This window comes from Prionailurus viverrinus, chromosome A3 (assembly GCF_022837055.1).
Source record: "Prionailurus viverrinus isolate Anna chromosome A3, UM_Priviv_1.0, whole genome shotgun sequence".
NCBI lineage: Eukaryota > Metazoa > Chordata > Mammalia > Carnivora > Felidae > Prionailurus > Prionailurus viverrinus.
In genome coordinates this window covers 16917046-16941231 of record NC_062563.1, presented here as the reverse complement: position 1 = coordinate 16941231, position 24186 = coordinate 16917046, and the positions used below count along the sequence as shown (strand labels likewise).

The window sequence follows — 24186 nt, the reverse complement described above, 5'->3', positions numbered from 1 at the left end:
TGATTGAGCCACCCAGGTGCCCCAAATCTCTTATGTGTTGACATGGAAAGATGTGTGTGAGAAAAAGTGAGTTGCTATGCATATGTATAGTACGGCCTGTTTTTCTGGGAAAACTAGTATAAGATATATAGGTTGTAGACGAAGGTCCAAAAGGGTGGTCACCATTTAGTTTACAGCAGTTACTTTGGAAATGAGATTAAAGATGGGTTAGAGGAGAAGATTTCACTTTATTCCATGTTCTACATGCTGGAATTTTTCAAAACAGTTTATGCAGAACCATCTTGTGGGGTTGTTAAAAACCAGCTTTGGGAATGCAGGGGGAGGAGGAGCCTGGTGGAGCTGAAGCAGGGCCGCTCAGGAAGGGGGCAGGACCCAGGGCTGGGCCCTGATTTGCTCCTGGCATGTGGGCAAGCCATGGCCCCTGTTTGGGCGGAGGCTGGACGCTTGGTGCTGTGTGTGCTGCTGACGGTGGGGACGAGGGCATGCAGGGCCACCCCAGGGCACATCAGAGCAGCCGGGCCTTCAGGCGCTAGAGTGAGTTAGAAGTTGCTGACATGCTAATGAAAAGGCAATGGAGGAAGCTGCGTGACAGACCCTGAGTTGCCAACTGAGGAGGGCTCACCGGGCAGAACTTTTCTCACCTGTGCAGCGGGCCAGGCCCTGCCCCTGCCCTGAGTTAGAACCCTCAGTCTGGGCAGCTGCAGATGAACCAGGACAAAGCCTTCCTTCCATGCAAGCTGGGGAGGGCTGAGCCCTGGTTCCTGAGCCTCGGGTCTCCAAAGGGCAGAGTGGAACAGGGGCTCAGCTCGGCTGCAGTTCTCTTCCCAGGACGGTTCCCCGAGCGGTGCCAGAGCAGGTGAGCTCTGGGCAGCAGACTTTGGCTCAGCATGAGGGTGTGCCAGAGTCTTCAGGCAATGAGGCTGGCTCAGGACGGAATGAGCCGTCCATCCCCAGAGGTGTCTGGGGACGGGCTAACTGCAGAGGCTGGTGGTCCCCTTCCAGGAAGGGGTGGAGAGGACAGTTGTGTGAGACAAGCCCTTTCAATGGCCAGTCCTCCAGGCACTAAGGGAAAGGGGATGTGATTTAGCTGGTGGAGTCAGGGAAGGTTATGTGGGAGACTAGCATTTGGGCTGAACCTGGGAGCCATTTCAGAGAACGCAAATGTGACCATGTGGCAAGGGACCTCAGAGACCCTCCCTGTGAGGCAGGACACACAGGATCCTCACCAATCCACATGAGGCTCAGGGAGCTGGAGTCACTTGCCCAAGGTCACACAACTTGAATTGTACAGTAGCTCTTAAAAGTTCAGAGGGTCCCTGGGGCAGGGCCTGTCTAGAAGCCAGTGGGTACAGCTGGGCATCTTGATTCAGGTCCAGAGTTAATTAGTAACGAAAGGCCCTGCAACCAGCTCCCCGCTGGTTTGGGAGCCAAGCGAGTGGGTGACAGGTCGCTCCCGGCTGGGAAGGTTGTCCGGCAAGTCAGGACTGGGTTTCAGGTCAGACGGACCATGCCGAGAGACAGGAGGGCAGAGCTGTGCCCAGGACTGCTCCCCAGGACCTGAGCTTGGACCCAGAGTTTTCAGGTGAGAGGCTCAGGCATGAGCAGGACCCCTGCCTGCCAGCCTGCTGGGCTGCCAAGCTGACACACGAGGTACCTGGCTCCTTTCCTTTCTGGCTACCAGTTTCCTCCCTTTCCTTCCTAACACCGTCTTTCCTAATTCCCTTCCTTCCTTTTTCTTTCCTAACTGTCCCTGCCTTCCTCTCTTCTCTCCTAATTTCCTTCCTTCCTAGCTTCTTCTCCCCTCTCTCCTTTCCCTTCCTTCCCTCTCAACTACCTCTCTGCCTCCTGGGCCACCCGATTTCCTTTCTTCCTAACTAATCCCTTATACCCTCACTTCCTTCCCTCTAAGCCCATGCCTTCCTCTTCTAACTTCCTAACTTCTTCCTGAAATTCCAGGACACAGGCTTTGGAGTCAGACTACTTAGGCTCAAGTTCCAGTTAGATCCTTTACTAGCTAGGGGTCTTGATCAAGCCACTTCACCTCTCCATGCCTCAGTTTCCTCCTCCTCAAAACAGGGATAATGATGGTTTCTAACCCCTGGTGCTGTGGGAACAAAATAAGACCAAGCTGGCCCTTGGTTGCACTGTTATTGGTATGTCATTGGTATGCACTGGGCAGACGGGCATGTAAATGAATAAATTCCAGCAGAATGAAGACAAGTGTAATAACAGCAGTGGGCCCAAAGAAGGGGACAAGAATTTATGGGATCGGGGCCAGGGGATGATCTGGCAAGACTTTTGGGGAAAGCATATGAGGCTGAATGCAAAGGGCTAGCCAAGAAGACCAGAACGGTCAAAGCAGTGCACCAAGGACAGGGAACTGTGTGACCCCCACCCTCACTGTGTCCAGCAGGCCCAAGGACGAGTGAGCAGGTCCATGAGCTGGTGGGACAGAGGCATGCAAGTCTAGGCTGGGACACTTAGAAGGAAGGGGCGGGCTTGTGGGGCTCAGGGAGGGACTTGGGCCACACCCTGGGAGTTCCCAGGGGTCTCTATAGGTCTGAATAGTCAGGAGAAGGTATTGATGCCCAGCCCCTGGGCATCAGAAGACTATGCTGCAGGAGTGATAGCAGCCATAGGCTGAGAGCTGCACAGGTGTGAGTACCAGTCAAGGCAATGGGAGTGTGGTGGGAAGTGCACATGTCAGAGTTCTCCCCAGGCCTTAGTGCTGCAATATTAAGTGAACAGCAACACCTTGAGACATTTTACACAAAGGTACAAATACAAAAATTAGCCTAACCCACTGTCCCCTTGGGTCACAACCCTCTAGCCTTTTTTGGTGGCTACACACAAATGTATCTGCACATACATGTCTTTCTTTTCTTTTTTTTTTTTAATTTTTTTAATGTTCATTTATTCTTGAGAGAGAGACAGACAGACAGAACACAAGCAGGGGAGGGAAAGAGAGAGAGGGAGACACAGAATCCAAAGTAGGCTCCAGGCTCTGAGCTGTCAGCACAGAGCCCAACACGAGGCTCAAACCCATGAACCACGAGATCATGACCTGAGCCAAAATAAGACGCTCAACCCGCTGAGCCACCCAGGTGCCCCACATTCTTATAAAGATGGTATCCCTGATATACCTATCATTTTGAAAAGTCCTTTTTTGCTTGACATTGTATGACACACATATTCCCGTTTTGATTTACAAAGCCTTAGCTATTATTTTTCAATTGGGTAATTTTCCACCTTATATATGTACTATAATCGATCTTATCAGCTCGTTCCTGATTCATTAGTCAAACACGTACTGAGCACCGATCATATTGCTGGTCCTTATCTAGGTGCTGGGGATTCAACAGTGAACAAGAAAGGTCTTTGCCCTTATAGAGCCAATGTTCTAGTTTAAGACGGAAAACAAAGAGTTGATGATAAGGTGTCAGCATGGTACGTGTTATAAAATAAAACACAAAGCAGAAAAAGTGGATCAAGAGTGGGTGGGAGTAGGGTTGTACTCCCTACAGTGACCAGCCATCCTGGTTTGCCCCAGAGCTGTACTAACTTTAGCATTGAGAGTCTCATATCCCAGGAAACCCTTAGTCCCAGACAAACCAGGGTATTCAGTCACTCATAATCTCAGAAAAGGCCTCTCTGAGAGGTGACATTTGAGCAGAGGCCTCTGGGATATTAGTGGAAGCCTAGCCATGCAGAAGTCTGGGGGAAAAGCATTCTAGATGGAGTGGAAAGTAAATGCCAGGGGCAGGAGGCCAGAGGGCACTCTGTGTGTTTGAGTGACAGCAAGAAAGCCAGAGAGGCTGGAGTGTAGTGACAGGGAGAGCATGGGAACCAAGGTGGAGAGGGTGATAGGAGCTAGGTCTCACGGAATCTTGCAGACCATGGTAGACTTTGGATTTTAATCCTAGGTGTGACCGGAAGCAACCAGAGTTTTTGAGCAGCCAGCTCATGTGATCCACTTAGATTTTTTTTTTTTTAAGTGGCTCTCTGGAGTTGGGTGGAGAAAGATTGTAGAGGGTAAAGATAAACGTCAGGAGACAGTAGGGAAGCTATTGCAATAGTCCATGCCAAGTGGTGACCGTGGCTCAGACAGGGAGGTTGCAGCAGAACTGGCGAGTAGCAGTGCTTTCTGGATTTAATTTGAAGGTAGAGTCTCATGGGGATTCATGGTGGACTGGAGGTGGGTGAGGGTGCCATATTTCTAGATTGAACTCCAAGTTGCCAGCTTGAACTTTTGAGCAGGTGGTGGATGGAAGACTGACAGAGGGGCAGGGTGGGGCCGAGTGGAAGGGATGTGAGCCAGGACTCTTGTTTTGGATGTGTTACGAGTGAGGTGCCTCCAGGGACCCAACTAGTGAGCTGCTGAGGGAGCAGTTAGAGATATAAACCCAGATTTAGTGCAGGAGAGAGTCGGAACTAGGGAGACAAGTTTGGGAATTGTGGAGTGTATAGCTGGTACTTAAAGCCATAAAACTGGTTGTGATTGACTCAGAAACAAGTATAGATAGAGATCTGGGGACTATGGGGATAGGCCAGTGGCAAAAGAGGAGACAAATCCAGCAGAAGAGATGGAGAAAGAGGTGAGGTGGAAGGAAAACCAGGCGATCCCAAAGCCAAGTGGGAAGACCGGTGTGCCACCACTGGCTCTGGAATGCGGAGGTCACGGGCCCGCTGCTTTTGTGGAGTGCTGGGATTAAAGCCTCTTTGGAATGGGTTCAAGAGAGAAAAGAAGGAGTGTAAACTGAGTCCAGACAACTCTTTTGAGGAATTTAACTGGAAAGGAGAACAGAGAAGCAGAACTGTGTCTGGAGAGGGACGTAAGGTCAAGAGAGGGAGTTTTACAGCCAGCGGGTCTTCTGACGTGCTCTGAGCCGGGCATTTCAGTTATGATTATGGTCACTATTCTTCTCCTGTTCTAAAACAGTGCTGCTGAATAAAGGCCTCATCAGTGTCTTGTCACTGAGAAGAAGTGTCCTTGTTCTGGGTATGTGTTTTGTCAACATGACATCCTGCCCATCTGTGTATTGGTTCAACATTTCTGTGTGGTTGAAAGATGGAAGACTCTGATATTGTTCACTCTGGCTTTTTTTGCTGCCACCCTCAGGTCCCCTGCTCTTTGGAGCCCAGAGAGAACCGCCGAGGCCATTGGGCTCAGGTCCCTTTCTGTCCAACCTTCTTAGCCCCAGCCTATGGATCCCTCCACTGTGGTGAATCACAGAGGCTTAAGTGTAGCATATGGTTGCCACACAGAAAGTTCCAGAAAGGCAGGGTCTGGGTTGGGCCCTGTCAACTCTTTCATTCCTCAGAACAACCCTCAGGATCTCCTGGGGAGAGGAAGGGACCCCACGAGTACCTAATGACTGCACCATGCAGCCAGCCCTTCATGAGCCAGGGTGCTGACTGGGACCCTGCTTCCTATCACTCACAAAGCTGGAGAGCTCTGGGCCGACCTGTCCTGCCCTGGAGACAGTAGGCCAGAGTCCTGGAGCAGCCAGCAAGGAAGGGCCCAAATGGCCAAGTGTTCGGCAGTCAAAGACCAAGGCCAGCTGCATTGAGCCAGATACCTATGCTCTGAAACATCTGTAGATTCTCAGGAGGCAAAGAGCTCTCAGCTGCCATGATTGAGGTCTCTGGAACCTTATGATGGCCTGTCTACACCAGGCCTGGGTAGGCCCCAGGGAGTATGTCTTCTTACAGACAAGTCCCCTATACAAACACACACACACACACACACACACACACACACACTCACTAATATACACCAATATGAACACACAATAACCTATAAATACACATGTGGTTACACATCCAGTCATACACATGCATTGACACCTATACTCATCTGCACACACACACACAGACTCACACTCACACACATACATACAACACATCAACATATATAAAGATACACACTGACACCGACATGTTGACTCACTACACAGAAGCCCATCGATACACACACAGAGAACACAGTTACAGATGTACAGACACACTGACAAGATTAAATACACGGTCACATTGATTCACACTAATAAGCAGAACACATGCAGTTCTACACATAGACTCAGACACACTAACACAAAAGCCTTCACGTGCAGGGACACACAGATACACCAGACACACTGAAGCACATCGATGCACGAAACACCTGTACACACACTCACACACACACCACACACACAGCCTGACCCCCACACAAACGCATTCTAAAAAGCCCCAAGCGTCAGCAGGGCATTCCTACAGCTGTTGCCCACCCCCTTCCACCCACCCTCCAGGGGGAGGCGATGTCCCTGAGGGAACAGAGGTCTCTGGTCTCATCTTAAGCACTGCTGGATCCCATGTGACATCAACAGCCCTCTGCTGCTGCTGGGAGTTCTGAGCTGGGCGCTGGGGCAGGGCCGGCGCCAGGCACAGACACTTCGGCCCTTGTTGGGAGAACAGAGAGAGGCTCTCTTGTCCACTGCCTGTCCTCCGGCTCCAACTGCTGGTTCCCTCCGGGGCATCTCCTCAGGCTGTGCAGGTACGTGGGGCTGGAGAGGCCAGGGCCTGGCAACGGGGCCTACAGGGTCAGCCCAGGATAGGGTGTGGCAGTGTGGTGGGCCCCCTGGGGGAGCCCAAACCCTGGGGCACTGGCTGAAGCCAGGCTACGTTTCTCAGGCAGTTCTCCAGCTCGTTCTCTCAGGGCCCCACAAGGTTGGGCCTCTTGGAGCAGCCTGGGCTGGGCGATTCCCTCCTTTCCCCTGTGGTCACTTCATCAGCTTCCAAGAAGGCCATGGGGTGGTTGCTGTAGGATCCTGCCTTGTAAAGATGGGTGGTTTCTACCCAGAGAGGCTAAGCTGCAGCCCAGGCCCCACAGTGGGTCAAGGCTGGGGTCTTGGGATATACAGTAGCGGGCAGCCTCCATGAGCATCTGGGTTCTTGACCTTGGCCTTCCAAACAGGGGTGAGTCTGTGGGGCACTGGGAATCCTGAGCCAGGGCCTGGGCACACCAGCCTCCTTCATCCTGCAGGCCAGGGGGCAGGAAAACACTGTGCTCCTAGCTGCCTAGACCAGGTGGTCACACTCTTCACTATTTGATTTCAAACAGACACTAGCCAGGCTTGGGTCTCTTCATGGCTCAGGCCCAAAGCCCCCAGGGCAGCTGGCATTCCAGGGGCATTAGGTAGAAGTCCTTGTGGCAGGGAGATAATAGTCAATATGACACAGATCCCAGCCCAGGGTGTCCACAGGAATTTGGGGTCACAACATGCCTGTCTGGGAGCCTGGGGAGCCCAGCCTGTCGCTCACAAACTGTGTGGCCCCAGGCGAACCCCTTTCTAGACCTCAGGTTCCCCACCTGTGAAAGGGGGGCAAGGGTTGGGACTTTATGCTCTGCAAGGGTCCTTCCATCCCTGGCCATCCTAGACTTCTGGATCTGCCCTGGCTCACAGGGATCTTACTGTCCTGGCTGTCCCAAGCCCTTGAAAAGATTCAGCTTGGGAGGGATACCATGGGCCATTCTCCCTGGCTCTCTCTTGAGATGTTTGATTAGAGATGCTGGGTCCAGATGTTTGATTAGAGATGTTTGATTAGAGATGCTCAGTTCTTTTCCCATGCAGGGGGCACTGGCCTCGGGTAGGAGATGCTCAGACTATGGCAGGTGCACAGGGGCAGGGAGGGGTGGACAGTGCAGCGGCGCCTGAAACTCTAGACAGGTCATGCTCCTTCCCCAACAACAGCTCTCTCATGCCTGGTCCCCCTTGTGCCCCCAGAACCCACCTGATCACGGTTACAGAATGGACTCTAGCCCGGCAGGCAGCCCCAGTCCTCAGGTGAGTGAGTCTTGGTTCCCCCACCCACCACCAGGGGGCTCACTTCTTCCCACACTGGAGGAAGCCTAAGGACGCACAGGCCAGCCTGGTGGGCCAACACAGAGCAGGACTGGGGGGCCGACAGGGGCCACTGTGAGCTCATGGAAATGGGCTAATTTGCAGGGCAAGTAGGGCATAGAGTTGGGCAAGAGATTCAAGAAGAAGATGGGATACACAATTGGCCCTGAGGACCCCTGGATTCTAATGCCAGTGGAGCTGCCTGTAAGTCCTTGGATGGCTTTTCTCAGGGTCTCAGTTTCCTCACCCTCATAATTGGCACAATAGTCAGCAGCCTCCCAAGGCTGTTAGGAGGAGCAGGTGAGACGGTGGATGGGTTGGTAGACGAGTGGAAAGAAGGAAGGAAGCAGGCCTGTAGAGAAGGGAGCAGGGCCTAGGCCAGAGAAACGGGAGGTGCAGAGGATCCTAACACAGTCCCTGATGATCTTAATAACTTTTCTGTAAATATCTTTAGCCCTCAAGGGCCAATGGGAACGTCAACCTGGGGCCTTCAGCCAACCCAAAGTAAGTTCTGGTCTCTCAAGCAACTTTCTTCCTCCTTGGCTCTCCTCGTACCTGGCTCCCTTCTCCTTGAGAATAAAATCCAAGTTCTCTGGTCTATTGCCAAGACCCTCTGCCATCTGGGACTCAGGACTGTCCCCCTGCTTTATCTCCCACTACTTCCCTAGCCTTTGCCCATGATGAGCCCTGTGCCTGAAATGCACCCCAAAGTCTGCATTGTTAGCAGCTCCCCACCCTTCAGGCCCTTTTCGGGCTTTGGGGGCCAGATCCCTTGTCTTCTATACAGTTGTGTCTGGTTTTCTCCCCAACTTGCCTGTTGGTTGCTTGACTGGATCCCCAGGGGCAGGGGCCTGTCCTCAAAGCCCTCTTGGCTGGGAGATCATGGCATGCTTCAGTGGTGAGGAGGCTTGGCTCTTGGAAAGCACCCTCTGTTCCCCAGCTTCAAAGTTAAAAAGAAGCCTGGATACGATCTCAGGAGCCAGGTTTCCCAAATTCACAAACACTGACCCGTGTTCTTTTCCCCTCTCCCAGTGCCCGGCCCACCGACTTTGACTTCCTGAAAGTCATTGGCAAAGGGAGCTACGGCAAGGTGAGTGACACAGTGAGGCTGGGAGGCCTGGGTCTTCCCTTCCCCGGCCTCCTCCACCCTCTGCCTGTCACTTGCATGTGCAAAGAGGGAGCTCACAGCCTGCAGAATCATGGACGTGGGGCCAGAACTGGGGGCTCCTGAGAAATAAGAAGTTCAGAGGAGTAGGTCCCCTGTGGGGCCTTGCATTTGTGCTTCTGCTCAGGTGCTACTGGCCAAGCGCAAGTCTGACGGGATGTTCTACGCAGTGAAGGTGCTGCAGAAAAAGTCCATCTTACAGAAGAAAGAGGTATCCAAGCTTGCACACGGGCATTTCCCCTCCTGCTTCTTGTTCCCAGGCTAAGGTGGTTTCCCAAGCTCTTGGGTGCCAACTCTGAAGGACCCATGGAGCTGGGTGCAGTGGTGGTCATTGCAGGGGGCAGCCAGGTGGTGCTGACCTTTCTCAAGGAGGGCAAGCCAATCGACTCACCCATAGGACCTTCAGAAGGAAGGTCCCAGCCCTCTGCCTTTGCCTGGGGAATTCGGGGCTCCGTGGCAGTCCTCCGCCCTGTCTAGGTGCCAGTCTCCCTATCTGTGCAGTGTCGGGGGCACACTTGATACCCTCCAAAGGCCCCTCAAAGCCACAGCCATCCCGGAGTTCTAGATGCTTCAGCTGACTTGAGTCTCTTTAATGCCAACCCCATGAGGGGGATAGAACAGGCCCTGAGAGAGGCTTGAATATCAATCAGAGGACTTGGGCGAGGGAATTAATGATAACAAGGACATCAAGAGGGCAAATGGGGGAGATCTTTGCGAAGGAGGTGGCCTGGCAGCTGGCCTTGAACGTAGGATTCTGATGGTCTGAAAAGAGGACGTCCAGGCAGGGAAAACAACATGAACAAAAGCATGAATGTAGTAATCATATACACTTTCCTTATCACCCAGAGGAGGGCAGCAGGGGTTTCTGACCCCTGGGGCTGGAGCTGTACCTACGTGCTGTGGCTGGGAATGAGGCTGATCCGTTTAGAATCCTGGCTAGTAGGCAAGGAGCCTGGCTCTGAGGGGAATAAGGAACCACAGCCGTTATTTGAGCAGGGGCATGAGAAGGCCCTGGGCCCAGCAACCCCCACCAGTGAGGCTGTGTGGGCGGTGCCAGGGTAGAAGGGGTTGTGCTGGGTAGTGACATGGGCCCCTGTCTATGACCCCACAGCAGAACCACATCATGGCGGAGCGCAGCGTGCTTCTGAAGAGCGTGCAGCACCCCTTCCTTGTGGGCCTACGCTACTCCTTCCAGACGCCCGAGAAGCTCTACTTTGTGCTCGACTATGTCAACGGGGGAGAGGTGGGTGCCCCCACAGGGAGCCTCCCCTGGGCTGGCTCTGACATGCCCATTGTGTATCAGGTTCTGGAATGATCTCACCTCATCCTTACAACAGACCCATTTTGTAGCTGAAGAAACCGAGGCTTGGGAGGTAACTCACTTGCTCAAGGCCACCCAGCCTGCTGTACCTAGCAGAGCCAGGATTTGAATGCAAGTCTGTCTGGCTCCCAGCCATGAGCATTTCTTGACTGCCCCATGTAAAGCTGCCTAGACACTCTTCAGGGCACCTGGGCAAAGTCAGTGTTAGTGGAACTCTGTGGTCAAGATTTCCAGTGTCCCCATTTTATACCACAGGCCACTGGGTGGGGGTGGTCCCTGTGGTAAATTGAGACCTGAGGTCACCTGGTGACCCAGAAGCACAGCTGGGATAAACTGGGCTCCATCCTGGACTTTACTCTGTCTCTCTGAGCAAGTGACCCCAGATGTTGTCTATGTGACCTCATGACTTTTGGCCTGATACCAAAGAGGAGAGTTCTTGCTTTGCATCCCTAAGTCCCCTGGTGCAGCTAAGGCCTTTCTAGGCCAGCAAAACAGACCAAAGCAATTGGCCCATGGACATATCTAGGCTGGGCTCAGTTTGACAGCTATAATAATCTTACTGCCCAGGTGGGAGGAAAAACACATCTTTGAATGACCCAGGTTCAAATGGCAGCTCTGTCAGTTATGAGTTACATGAACTTGGACAAGTCACCTGGCCCCTCCCACTTTCCTCTTAGGTGAAACTGGCATCATATTTGATACCTGGAAGGTAGTCATGAGGATTAAATGAGATAAGAGTTGTGAAGGGGTCTGGCTTGGAGCCTGAAACCCAGCACCTGTCAATCCATGTGAATTAGTCTCTCCTGCTGACCCTTTGGACACACACAACTACAGTATGGGGTGGGGGCCAGCATGCTCTTTTTCATCTGAGTACATTGCAGCTCACAGAGGGGGTGACTTGGCCAGCTGCCCCCCACCCTGCACTCTAGGAGCTGGAGCCCCCCACCTAGAGACCTTCTCATGCACCTCCTCCCCCTCCAGCTCTTCTTCCACCTACAGCGGGAGCGCCGGTTCCTGGAGCCCCGGGCCCGGTTCTACGCCGCCGAGGTGGCCAGCGCCATTGGCTACCTGCACTCCCTCAACATCATTTACAGGTGAGGCCTGCCTGTGGCTCAGAGCCAGGCCTGGGCTGTCTGCTGCAAATGCCAGGGGTTGTGTGGACCCCTAGGTCCCGATTAAACGCCAGTGAACTTGGTCCTCTGTCTAAGGAGGATGGTTCAGCAGTGGGAGTAGGGATCCTCCTTGCTAGGATCAAGTGCCCATTCTCCTTGGTCTCCCCCTCTACATGTTTGAGAGCCTCCATGAATAGTCCTCCCACCAGGACTCTAGAGTCCCAACTCTCCTCACTAAGTGGTTGAGACATTACAGTGCTCTTTCCTCTTGTTTTCTGTAGGGACCTGAAACCAGAGAACATTCTCTTGGACTGCCAGGTTGGTGTATGTGTGTGTGCATAGGTGCACATGTGTGCTATGTGCTTACAAGTGTGCATGCATGCATTGTACGTGCGTGCATATGGGTAGGGATGCATTCAAGTATGTGTGCATGTGTACCCATGTGCGTGCACACGCATGTAAGTGCACATCGCATGTGCATGTGCATGTGTGTGTATATGAGGTCTGTACGAGCAAGGGTGGAGCCAAGTGGAGGCTCTTGGATTTTGTAGTCTCTCCATGTCCTAGACTGGGTTCCCTGGAAACAGATGGAGTGTTGAATGCAGATGGTTACTGGGGAATGCTCTAAGAGATTCGGTTTTAAGGGGGTGAGGAGGCAAGATTGGATAGAGGTGGAAGCCTCTATCCTGCATTGTGGTTGCAGATGAGGAGGCCTCAGGTGATCTTACAGGGGTGGCGAGGGCCCCAGCTGGGACAACTCTTTGGAACTGTTCCGAATTAAGACGAGGAGGCTGGGCTTTTGTGTCCCTGCATTGACCTGTCATTGGGTGTGGATTGCCCCTTGGGAGGGGCATAACTTTGAGAGAAGGCAGTGTCCCACCAGTCGGGGGGCAGGGGGAGGGGATGGGCATGACAGTCCCTAAAGACGGGATCTGAGCAGAGTCCCACGCTACCCACTGTCTCCAAACCCTCCACCAGCCACTCTTCTGCCCAGCTGCCCAGTTGCTTTCTGAGTCTCCAGCCCTCTGTCAGGGCAGCTGCTACCACCAGACCCCTCCAGCAAGGACATTCATGGGGCTGCCATTGTTGTAGAGCATGGCTGAGTCTGTGATAAATTGGGAGCAGACAGTGGAATGCTATCTCCCCACCTTGCCCCTTGTATTGCTCCTGGCATCCAGTGGAACATATAGCCAGCGCCAGAGGCATAAGTCTCCGTAGCTGCTGGCCTGGGGTATACTACCTGGGCTTTGGGGTTAGGCCTGACCATACCTTGAGCTTAGACCACTCTCCTGCCCCTGCCCCCCCTCCCCTGCAGGGACATGTGGTACTGACGGATTTTGGCCTCTGCAAGGAGGGTGTAGAGCCCGAGGAGACCACATCCACGTTCTGTGGCACCCCCGAGGTAAGCCAAACCTTGTAGGGGAGGTCAGAGGTCAAGTCATAAGTGGTTGAGCCTCAACTCCTGCTTAGAACCAACAGGTTACACTGGGCAGGGGCGGAAGAATGCTCACGCCTTTCACCCAAACCCTTGCCCTGATCTGGCTGTGCACTCTGCCTTGGTTTCCTCATCTGTGTAACGGCAGCACCAGCTCAGGGGGCTGCTGGGCCCCGGCCAGCAGGTGGTGAAGCTCTGTAGCAATGCAGACCTATAGAGATAGAAATAGCCACGAAAACCATATAGTCAATGTAAAGTTTTCCAGTAGCCACATTAAAAAAGTAAAAAGAAGGGCACCTGGGTGGCTCAGTCGGTTAAGTGTCCAACTCTTGATTGCGGCTCAGGTCATGATCTCACAGTTCATGGTATTGAGCTCTGCATCGGGCTCTGTGCTGACAGCATGGAGCCTACTTGGGATTCTCTCCCTCCATCTCTCTTTGCCCCTTCCCCACTTGCGTGTGCTCTCACACCCTCTCTCTCTCTAAAAAAAATAAACATTTAAAAAAAATAAAAATTAAAACGAAACAGATGGAATGCATTTTAGTAGTACGTTTTCATTAACCCAATATATACAAAATATTGTCATTTTAACATACAATCAATATAAAATTGTTGAGATCATTTATTCCTTTTTTCTAACTAAGTCTTTGAAATCCAGAGCATATTTTGCACTTTCAGTCCACCTCAGCTAAAATCAGCCTCATTTCAAGTGTTCGGGAGCCACATGTAATAAGTGGCTGCCGTATGGGACATCACTGCCCCACAGGGTGAGGGCCGTGTGGAGCAGGAGGGCTTGGCCTGACAGTTAAGATCAGGACTTGGGAATGTAAAACACTGGTCTGTCTCCCTCTGCCAGCCACCAAGAACCTGGAGGGCTCAAATTTGTCGGTCTCAGCAGTAGCTCCTACATGTGTATCTGTCCTGCCAAGGCCTCCCTGTAGCCTTGGGGTTAAAATCTTTCCTTGAACTCCCACCCTTGGACGTGGGATGCAAAGGACTTCCCAGTTGACAGATATCTGGGTAGGGGCTAGAAGGCAGAGGCCGCAGGGCAGAAGCTCCTCCTGATGGGACATGGGACAAGACTTTAGCGGCTCTATTGTTCTCCATATGCTTGAAAATCTGGATCTCAGATCTCAGCTGGGCTTCCTCCATTTGGTTTTGGGACAGCTGATGGACAGGTGACTACTCCGAGCAGGAGCCATTGTCTGTGTTTGTATATGGCAGGATGTCTTCTGGACAGAGCTGGTGTCCCAAAGCCTGACAGCCCAGCCATCCCTTCCTTGGACATTGTCAGCGGCAAGGAGCAGGGCATATGACACCCTGGCTTGTGCAGGAGACATGTGGCCCCAACATGTCATCTCTTCCATAACTCAGCCCCTGCTGTGATGCCAGAAAGCATAGACAAGAGTAACGATAATTGCGACCACTGTTTAAGGCCTACACATGTACCATATTCTACACAGATTAGCACATAACCTTAAAAGAGAGATCCTGGAACCCCATTTTATGGAGGAGGAAATCAAGGTTCTAGTAGGTTAAATGAGCCCTATATAGGGCTCAGGTCTGTGTAACTTCCTGCCCTTCCCAGACCCACATAGTCTCTCAAAATGGCTTTGTCTGTTGCTGTCCCTTTCCTCATGGCAGAGATGTCAGGCTAAGAGGTCGCCAAGCCCTTGGGTTTGGCAGAAAACACTGTCATGCCTCAGGTCCTCTTCTCGTTGGAAGGCACAGCTCTGTGACATACATTCATCTGTCAATATGAACTCGAGTGTCACCTTTTCTTTCCCGATTCCTATCCATCTCTCTACGGTTTCCAGTACAAGCACGTGCCATGTTTACTAACACTTTACCATTAGTCTCCCCCAATGCATTGTGAGTACTCACAGGGCTTTCCTATTCCCAGGACACCGATTGGATGCTTTGCGCAAATTAAATAAAGGCACCCCCTTGGGCAGATTCACTAGAAAAAGTTACCCCATTAAATATTAATAAAGTTGCCAGATATAGCCCTATACTAGGGTTATGGCTTGGTGAGTTGATCACAGCCAGGCTTGCACCCCCTGTCTCCTTTTGGCTAGTACTTTTGTATGGTGCACAACATATACAACTGTACAAGGCAGTCCTGCCTGATCTTCCCTATGTCCCCAGCACGTTGGCAAAGGGTCATACACAGAGTAAGCCTTTGACAAATGGATGCTGAATGAACATATGCACACAGCCAGGTGAATATCACAGCAGGAGCAACCCTTGGTGATCTTTTCTTCCCAGTGCCTTGTTTACAAATGGGGAGACTGAGGGGCCCCTGAGTGGCTCAGTGGGTTAAGCATCCTACTTCAGCTCAGGTAGTGATCTCATGACTCGTGAGTTTGAAGCCCACATCAGGCTCTGTGCTGACTGCTGAGAGCCTGGAGCCTGCTTTGGATTCTGTCTCCCCCTCTCTCTGCCCTTCCCCTGCTTGTGCTGCATTTCTCTCTCTCTCTCTCTCTCTCTCTCTCTCTCTCTCTCTCTCAAAAAGAAAGAAACATATAAAAAATAAAATTTTTTTAAAAATAAAAATAAAACAAATGGGGAGACTGAGGCTGAGTGTCTTTAGATAACGTATGTTTCTTCTCAATAGTACTTGGCTCCAGAAGTGCTCCGTAAAGAGCCTTATGACCGGGCGGTGGACTGGTGGTGTTTGGGGGCAGTTCTCTACGAGATGCTGCAAGGCCTGGTGAGTAGGGTGTAAACATCTGCAAGGGACCTGTGGCTCGGTCCCTTGGGGGTGGATCTCTGCCTTGTGTGGCCATTCAGGCTCCTCAAGGAACCGAAGGAGCGCTCGCTCTCTACTCCAAGCTAAAAAAGATGATGTGAGGATTATGTATATTTTTCAGTAATGTTAGTTCAGCGCTTTACAACACACACACTTTGGCACCTTGAAACAGCCTTTGGAGGCTGCCGCTATAGGAAATGGAGCTGTTCTTATGTACAGAGAGGGAAACAGGCCCAGAAAGATCCCAAGGATGGTAGTTTGTGGAGCCAGCCCTGGGCCCCCATTCTAAGCTGCCTGCTTAGTTGGAGGCTTGGGTAGACTCACCCCAGCGCAGGCATTGCTCAGGGCGGCTTTGTCAACAGAGCTCGGGGGATGTGAAAGAACAGGCTCTGTGGAGTCAGGACAAAGAAGAGCCAGTGGAGGAGGTGGGGGTGGAGAGCACCAGGAAAGAGTGGGCTCTGGGCACATTTTGGGGCTGGCTCTTTTCCTGGCCATGTGGCTTGATCTCTCTGAGCCTTGTGTTCTCATCGACAAATTACTGCTTGTCTTCAAAGATGGCTGTGAGGGGTGGGCCGGAATGACAAGGGGGGAAGTGTTAACTTTGCAAAGTGCAGAGTTGGTGCACAAGCGGGGGTAAGAGAGGTGGGATGGGGCAGGCTCCCGGGAGGTCCCTTCTCAGCCTTCCCAGCAGCCAGAAGCCCAGAGGTCTCTGTCTCTCTTCGATCTGCCATGTGAGCCATTGCACAACACACAGTCTGGTTAAATCTTTCCATTACCTGGCTTTGCTCCAACACTCCCTGAGACCTTCCCCCCGCTTTGGCGTGGATGAGCCTCCAGCTTCTCTCTCTCTCTCACCAGCCACCCTTCTACAGCCAAGACGTGTCCCAGATGTATGAGAATATTCTGTACCAGCCGCTACAGATCCCAGGAGGCCAGACGGTGGCCGCCTGCGACCTCCTGCAAGGCCTTCTCCACAAGGACCAGAGGCAGCGGCTGGGCTCCAAATCAGACTTTGTAGGTGAACTGCCAGTGGACCACTGGCCCCTGACAGGGCACTCAGCATCCTGCAGAAGCAGCTGAGAAGCACAGTGGTGTGCATCCAGCTGCCCTTTAAAACCAGGCACTGCTAACTCCTTCCTCTGGAAATTCACAGCTGCTGCTGCTTAATTACTTCCTTTAGTTTGGTTCTTCTATTCAGCCAATGTTTACTGAGCACCTACTATGCACCAGACATCAAGCTAGGTGCTAGGGATTCAATGGGCTGGGTCCTTGGCTTTATTAAGTTGGGGTGGGGGGGGGGCAGACAACAAACATCATGGTGTATAATTATTGTGGAGTGTGACAAGTACCAGGAAGTAAATGAAGCAAGATAGACGATAATGAGAGGGAGTGAATTCACACTGGCATGGTGAGGGAGGTCCACTCTGAGGAGGTAACAATTAAGTTGAGACTTGAAGATTGAGAGGAACCACTCATGCAGAGAGTTGAGAGGAGGCATCCCAGACACAGGGCACAGCATGTGCAAAGGTCCTGTGGCAGAAACAAGGAGCATAGTACACTTTAGGGGATTTTGAATAGGGGTGTGGTAAGACCCAATTTCAGTTTTAAGAAATTCCTCTGGCTTCTGTGCAGAGAGAGGACTGGACTTGTTTTGTGCCAGTGCCAGGCTGGGCACTCAGGATATAGAGATGAATAGTTTGTCCATTCCTGCAATGAGTTCATGATTTTTTTTCATTAAAGTAGCACTTAAAAAATAATCTTACATTCTCCAGTCAACCAAAGACCGTTTGAATTTATAAGAGGAAGACCACAGTGCATTTCTCCCTGGAAGTTTGCTTTCTCTTTCTGGCAGAGTGGTTGTGATGCACAGACTATGAGACAGACTACCTGGGTTCAGATCCCTCCTCCACCTTACTAGTCCTTACTGGTTGTAGAGCCTTGGGCAAACTTCTCTTTTTAAGCCTCAGTTTCCCCACTGGCAATAATGGCAACTAGCTCATACCTGCTACAAAGATCACGTGAATTAATATATACAAAGCACTTGGGCCAGTGCCTGGCACATAGTAAGTGCTTTTTAAGCATTTGTACCCCACATGCCAGATGCTGTGAAGTGTAACAATCTTTAGGGCATTTGTCTACCCATCCCTGGCCAGCTTAAAGAGGGAGACTTTGATGAACACTGTTCCCCTTCTTCCAGGTGGAAATTTGCATCTTAAAAAATATGTATGATTTTTCAAATAAGGTGTATATTCACATAGATCATAATTCAAAGGATATTCAGAAAAAGTTCCTCTAGTGACTCAGTTCCTTAGTTTAAAGGCAACCAGTGTTATCTGTTTCTTGGGTACTCAGTATATCATGGATCTGGCTTTTTAACAAGTCCACAGGGTGGGGAGGGTGTGATGTAGGGAGCTGGAGAATCATTCCTTGCAAAACACAGATCGGGAGAGGGTCCTGCTGGGATAGGAGGCACTTGATGCTGACATTGGCTTAGATTAGGAAAGAAATAGTGATTCATGCCCAAGGCTGAGTCTTAAATTCTGGGTCTCCGGGAAACTGTAGCTTTTCTTGGGGCTTTAGTTCCTTTACCTTCCTTACTGACTTGATGTAATCTTTTCCTTTGGTTTGTATTCTAGAAGAATCGAGATGCACTGAGGCAGGTGGGTGGGGTTGCAAGAGCCCCTGGGAACCCCAAGGGCAGGTCCTGCTATCTTACTCATGGACATACCTCCAAAGCATACCATGGTGCTGGCACAGAGTAGGTGCTCAGTAAATAATTGTGAATAAACAAATGCTCTGGGGGAGAAGGGTTTGGGTTCTAGATGAGAGAAGAGGCCTGGCTACAAAACACCCCTTTGTCCCAGGAAACCAGCCAGAAGTGCAGGTTACTTTCCCAATAAAGGTTTTATGGCTTGACAGCCAGCTGCCAGTAGAGTTGGAGATCTGGGACATGGGGGTGGGTGGTGGAGAGGGGTGCTATGGGGAACACTGATCAGCACCTTCTTCCTGCAGCTTGAGATAAAGAACCATGTATTCTTCAGCCCCATAAACTGGGATGACCTGTACCACAAGAGGCTGACTCCACCCTTCAACCCAAATGTGGTAAGAGGTCACCATGTTCCAGATTCTGGATTCCCAGGGCTAATGGGAGCTTGGAGGGTATCTGGACCAACCCTCTTTCTACAGGTGGTAAAACCAAGGGCCCAAGAGGCTCAGTGATATGTCTGAGACCACATGGTGAATTAGAGGCAGAACTGGTTCCAAAACCCAGAAGTCCCGACTTCCAGCCCAGCTCTGTGTGATGAGCCACACAGCCCTTCCTTCATTTTCAACACCAATAATCCTCATTGCTGTTTAAAGCACTCTCTGGGGGCACCTGACTGGCTCAGTAGAAGAGAGCGTGACTCTTGATCTCAGGGTTGTAGGTTCAAGCCCCATGCTGGCTGTAGAGATTACTTAAAAATAAAATCTCAGGGCACCTGGGTTGCTCAGTCCATTAAGCATCTGACTCTTGATAGCTCAGGTCATGATCTCACCGTCGTGAGATTGAGCCCTGTGTTGGGCTCCGCGCTGACAGCGTGGAGCCTGCTTGGATTTCTCCCTCCCCCGTGCCCCTCCCCCACTCTCAAAATAAATAAATAAAACATTTTTTAAACCTCAAAAAGAAAGAAAGAAAGAAAGTGGTCTGTCACATAGCACACCCAGACAGAACCAAGCCCTATAAAAATGTCTTTTTCTGTCTTTAACCTTTTTTCTCCTGATAATAAAAACGACATGTATTTATTGTAGCAAATATATAAAACAGAGTTTAAGGCAACAGGGAGGAAAAGCTTATTATCTCACTGCCCGAGAGAAACTACTGCTGACGTGTTCCCTACGGTCTTTTTCTGTGTTTCTTACACAGGTCATACTTTATACATAGAGGTATCTTCTCCCCTTACTTTTTCTTTTCTGCTAAAAACTATGTCATTATTTCCCCATATCATGTAAAACTTTTATAAGTATCATTTTAAATGGCTACATAATATTTAAACCCTATGTTGTTAAGTAACATAATCTATTCAACCATGCTCCTAATGGTGAGCTTTATGTTACTACCATTCTTTCTTTATCATACAGTACTGATGAACACCTTTAAGTGTGTGTCTTTAAAAAAATTTTTTTAATATTTATTTTTGAGAGAGAGAGAGAGAGAGAGCGAGCACGAGTGGGGGAGGGGCAGAGAGAGAGGGAGAATCCAAAACATTGCATTGGGGCAGAATCCAAAACAGGCTCCAGGCTCTGAGCTGTCAGCACAGAGCCCAATGCAGGGCTCAAACCCACGAACCATGAGATCATGACCTGAGCCGAAGTCAGATGCTTAACTCACTGAGCCATGCAGGTGCCTCTTTAAGCATGTATCTTTGCTCAGAGTTCTGATTATTCCCTTAAGATGGATTTCAGATGGGGAATTGTCAGGTCAAAGTATGTGAACACTTTTAGGCTCCTTTTTTTTTTTTTAAGTAATCTCTACACCCCACATGGGGCTTGAACTTACAACCCCAAGATCAAGAGTCAACACTCCACAGACTGAGCCAGCCAGGAGCCCTTTGGTTCTCGATTCATAACTGTTTAGGCTCTTGATTCCTACTGCTTTAACTGTGTGGTGGGGAGGAGAATCAGCTTCCTGCCAGCAGCATCTGCTGGAGAATTCTTGTCTGTCTCTGCAACATGTGCAGTTCATTATTTTTAACTTTGCAAATTTGTTAAGTAAAAAATGGTATCTCATATTGTTTTAACTTATATTTCTTTGATTTATAGTGAATGCAGTTAGTGTTTGAATGTTAATTAGCAGCGGTAGTATGCATGAAAGGAGCCCCATTCGAAGCGGACATTGGAGGGTCTCTCAGCCACCTGCGGTGTCCAATAGGGTCAAGCCCTTTCCATCCATGTAGTTTGCATATATCAACACTGCAGTGTGAACTCGCTATTTACACCTGGCCTTTCGTCAATTACCCGCTCATGAACGTATCTTTGAGCTCCAGATTCTTGACAGTGGTTGTCAGATAGGTTACGCTCAGTCCAGGTACCTGAAAAATTTCTTTATCTGGGAATGTAAAAAAGACCCGGAGGATAATATTGAACATACACCCTGGAAAGAGACCAATATAAAAAATACTAGACAGGGAGGTAACAGAATGCAGTGAATAGACTTTAAGACACGCTGGGTGTGGATTCCTGGTTCTGCCACCTACCCACCTCTGTGAGGACTTGGATAAGTATCTTTAGCATCGATATCATTTGTAGAAAACAGATAATGTCTGTCTTGTCTAGGACCACACAGCTAACAAGAGCCAGGGCCAGGATCTACACTCTGGTCTTGGAACTCTCAGCCCTGAACTGAGACCGCTGTGCCTGGTCGCCTTTTAAAGAAGCTGGAAATCATGGTCTATTTGGTTCTGCAACCTAAGGCTTGCACACTCAAGCACATACGTACACCCTTCCACCTGTTCACCTGCTTACTTCGGAAAACCCAGGTGGCCTAGCATTCTCCACAGACTGTGCCTTCTTCACAAAGAGACTAATTTGGTTAGCTCATGCTGCATAACAAGTCACCCCCAAACTACGTGACTTAAAACAATTTTGTATTTTGCCCCAATTCTCTGGGTTGGTTGGGTGAGTTTTTTTGGCCTGGGCCAGGCCAGCTAGTCTCTGCTGCGCTCTCTCATGTCAGTGGTTTAGAGGTGCCTCACTCAAATGCCTGGGAGTTGGCCAGCAGCTGGGGAGACTGGGTTCTCCTTCTAAGGCCTCTCGTAGTCCAGCAACCTGGCCTGGGCTTGTTCAGGAGGTGGCCTGGGGTTCCAAGTGCTGCAAGAGAGAACAACTCCCAATGTGCATCTTTCTTTTTTTTTTTTTTTAATTTTTTTTTCCAACGTTTATTTATTTTTTTGGGGACAGAGAGAGACAGAGCATGAACGGGGGAGGGACAGAGAGAGAGGGAGACACAGAATCGGAAACAGGCTCCAGGCTCTGAGCCATCAGCCCAGAGCCCGACGCGGGGCTCGAACTCCCGGACCGCGAGATCGTGACCTGGCTGAAGTCGGACGCTTAACCGACTGCGCCACCCAGGCGCCCCCCAATGTGCATCTTTCAAACCATTGCTTGAACCACATCTGGTAACAGATTGCCCCAAACAAGTCACATGGCTAACCCATATTATAAGTATGGAGAGATGGACTCTACCTCTGGATGGCAAATGCAGGATTTGTGACCATTTCTACAATCTCATACACAGGTCTTCCTCCAAAACAGTGAAAGCAGCCAGTCACTCTCTACCATATTACCCTATTCTATCTTCTTCATAAGGCCTGTCAACAACCCAGGTTGTCTATTTGTCTATTTGTGTACATGCTTATTATCAATCCTCCTACCCTCTGCATAATATAGGCTCCATGAGAGCCGGGGCCCACTCTATTTTGTTCCTCTGTGTCCCCAGTGCCATGAATAGTGGCTGATAGACAGTCAGTAAGTGTATGTTGACTAGACTTGTCTGAGGGTTGATGTGAAGCAGGCAGGGTGCCAGGAGGTTAGAGGAATTGATATATGGTTAGTGGACCATTTGGAATAAAATGATTAATGTAAACACACGGGTAAGTGATAGCTAAAGATGGGTGTCTGCAAGGCATTCAGAGGGGAGGCCTAACATTGCTCTCAGGGCTCATGGGTTCCTTTGGCGGCTCTGACCCTAGTGTTCCCATCTCACCATTGGTTTATATTCACAGGCAGGACCTGCTGACTTGAAACACTTTGACCCAGAGTTCACCCAGGAAGTTGTGTCAAAGTCCATTGGCTGCACTCCCGACACTGTGGCCAGCAGCTCTGGGGCCTCAAGTGCATTCCTGGGATTTTCCTATGCACCAGAGGATGATGCCATCTTGGACTACTAGAAGAGAAGCACTCGTGTAACCACTGAAGACAGCTGGTATCCCTAAGGACTTGCCTTCCCTACCTTCAGCTGCTAGTAACAGAGACTCAAAGTAACAATGGCTTAAATAAGGTTACATATATGTTTCCAGCATATGAATGAGGAATGTTGTTAGGTAGTCCAAGGCTGCTGGTTCGACAGGTCATGAGATACTAAGAGGCTTTCTGTATCTCTTCTCTGCCATCCTTGGCAATTGGCTTCCAGTATCAGGATTGCTGCATTGATACAAACTGGTTACTGGAGCTCTAGCCACTGCTTCTGTGTCCTGGGCAGGGAAAAAGGCAAGGAGTGAAGAGCAAAACAGCACCTTTAGGGAGCTTCCCCAGAAGCCCCAACCAATGGCTTCGGTTCATTAGCCACCCGCTCCTACTTGTAATGGAGGCTGGGATATGTGGTTTATTAGCTGGGTACATTACTACCCCTAAGAACATAGGGCTCTGATACTAAGGGAGAAGGGAGAAATGTTCAGTAGGCAACCAGGATCTCTCTACCAAAGGACCTCTTGGTGTTTGGATCTTTAACTCAATGTGTAAAATGACAGAAATGTAATAAGCCTATAGGCGATCACCCAACATGCTCTTATTTTTCTCTTTTGATGGTATCTTTCTTTGTTGTGGATGGTATTGGACATTTATTATTAGGTTTGTCTGCCTGGCATCTGAACCCTTTCCTATATTCAGGGAATGTCCTAGCTAATAAGCCTTTATGAGGGGGCGATAATTACCTCTACTTACAGTAGCTGAAAATGCTAGATACTGACTGTCCCAGCCTCCTCTGCTGCTGGGGCCAGGCATGTGGCCCAGGGATGCACCTGTGCCAGAGTTTGACTCAAGGGAGGGACTAGAAGCTTTTATGTGGTAGCTACGGCAACAGTACTCACAAAACTGAGTAGGATGGATCATGCTGCCTTATTTCAGTGGCAAAGTAGTCTTCCCTGCCCCTGCTCCCAAACCTGTGTTTCATCAGCTGTTTCAGGGTAGGCTTACTAGGTTTTTGGCTTGTGGACAAGGAGACAACTTTAACATCAGTGTGTGCTGGCAGTTTTATTGTCTTTTCCTGTTAATCTCACTCTTGCTCTTCCATTTGTGTTTGTCCAGCTCCCTGCCCCAGGAATAATGGGGGATGAAGCTGGAAGATCATGGAAAACACACCTACGACACTAACACAGACCTACTGGAGATCTAAGCTGGGTCAGGAAGAGTTACCATTACCCTTTGGCATGTGCTGAGAACTTTGAAACACTCTGATTTGATTTCCATCATAGCAGTGTCTGTTATTTGACAAGTGTGTGGAACAAGATGTGGGAGTGGCCAAAATTTCCCCAACTTCCCAAAGCAAAAAGCAACAGAGTGTAATTGTTGGAAACATGATAGTACTGTCACAAGTATACAACCCACTATGGGTTGTGAAACACATAATGGTTCCATGTGTTCTAAGACTGTAAAATCACAAAATTTTCACCAAGACAGAAAATAAAAATGTAGAAAAACTATGATATTGATCATGCTTTTCCTATGTTTTTTGAGCACATTCTGATCTTTACATGCATTATCT

General features: G+C 50.1%; 1 protein-coding gene across 7 annotated transcripts; it reads left to right on the top strand.

Moving 5' to 3' along the window:
• The first annotated feature begins 473 nt into the window (after window positions 1–473).
• On the top strand, window positions 474–24116 carry SGK2 (serum/glucocorticoid regulated kinase 2). Of its 7 annotated transcripts, XM_047852497.1 has the most exons (16): window positions 474–856; window positions 1496–1582; window positions 6291–6535; window positions 7767–7826; window positions 8338–8387; window positions 8916–8973; window positions 9176–9259; window positions 10160–10291; window positions 11351–11463; window positions 11763–11799; window positions 12797–12883; window positions 15534–15629; window positions 16527–16682; window positions 18681–18770; window positions 22430–22629; window positions 23730–24116. In XM_047852497.1, exons 4-15 carry the CDS (start codon window positions 7791–7793, stop codon window positions 22592–22594), a joined length of 1104 nt encoding a protein of 367 aa, XP_047708453.1. In that variant the 5' UTR covers window positions 474–856; window positions 1496–1582; window positions 6291–6535; window positions 7767–7790; the 3' UTR covers window positions 22595–22629; window positions 23730–24116. The 7 variants fall into 7 exon arrangements, 5 of the variants coding, with proteins under 5 accessions (XP_047708453.1, XP_047708454.1, XP_047708456.1 ...); XM_047852498.1 differs by having other exon boundaries at window positions 474–1582; window positions 6369–6535; XM_047852500.1 differs by having other exon boundaries at window positions 474–1582; window positions 10163–10291.
• Window positions 24117–24186: the final 70 nt, after the last annotated feature.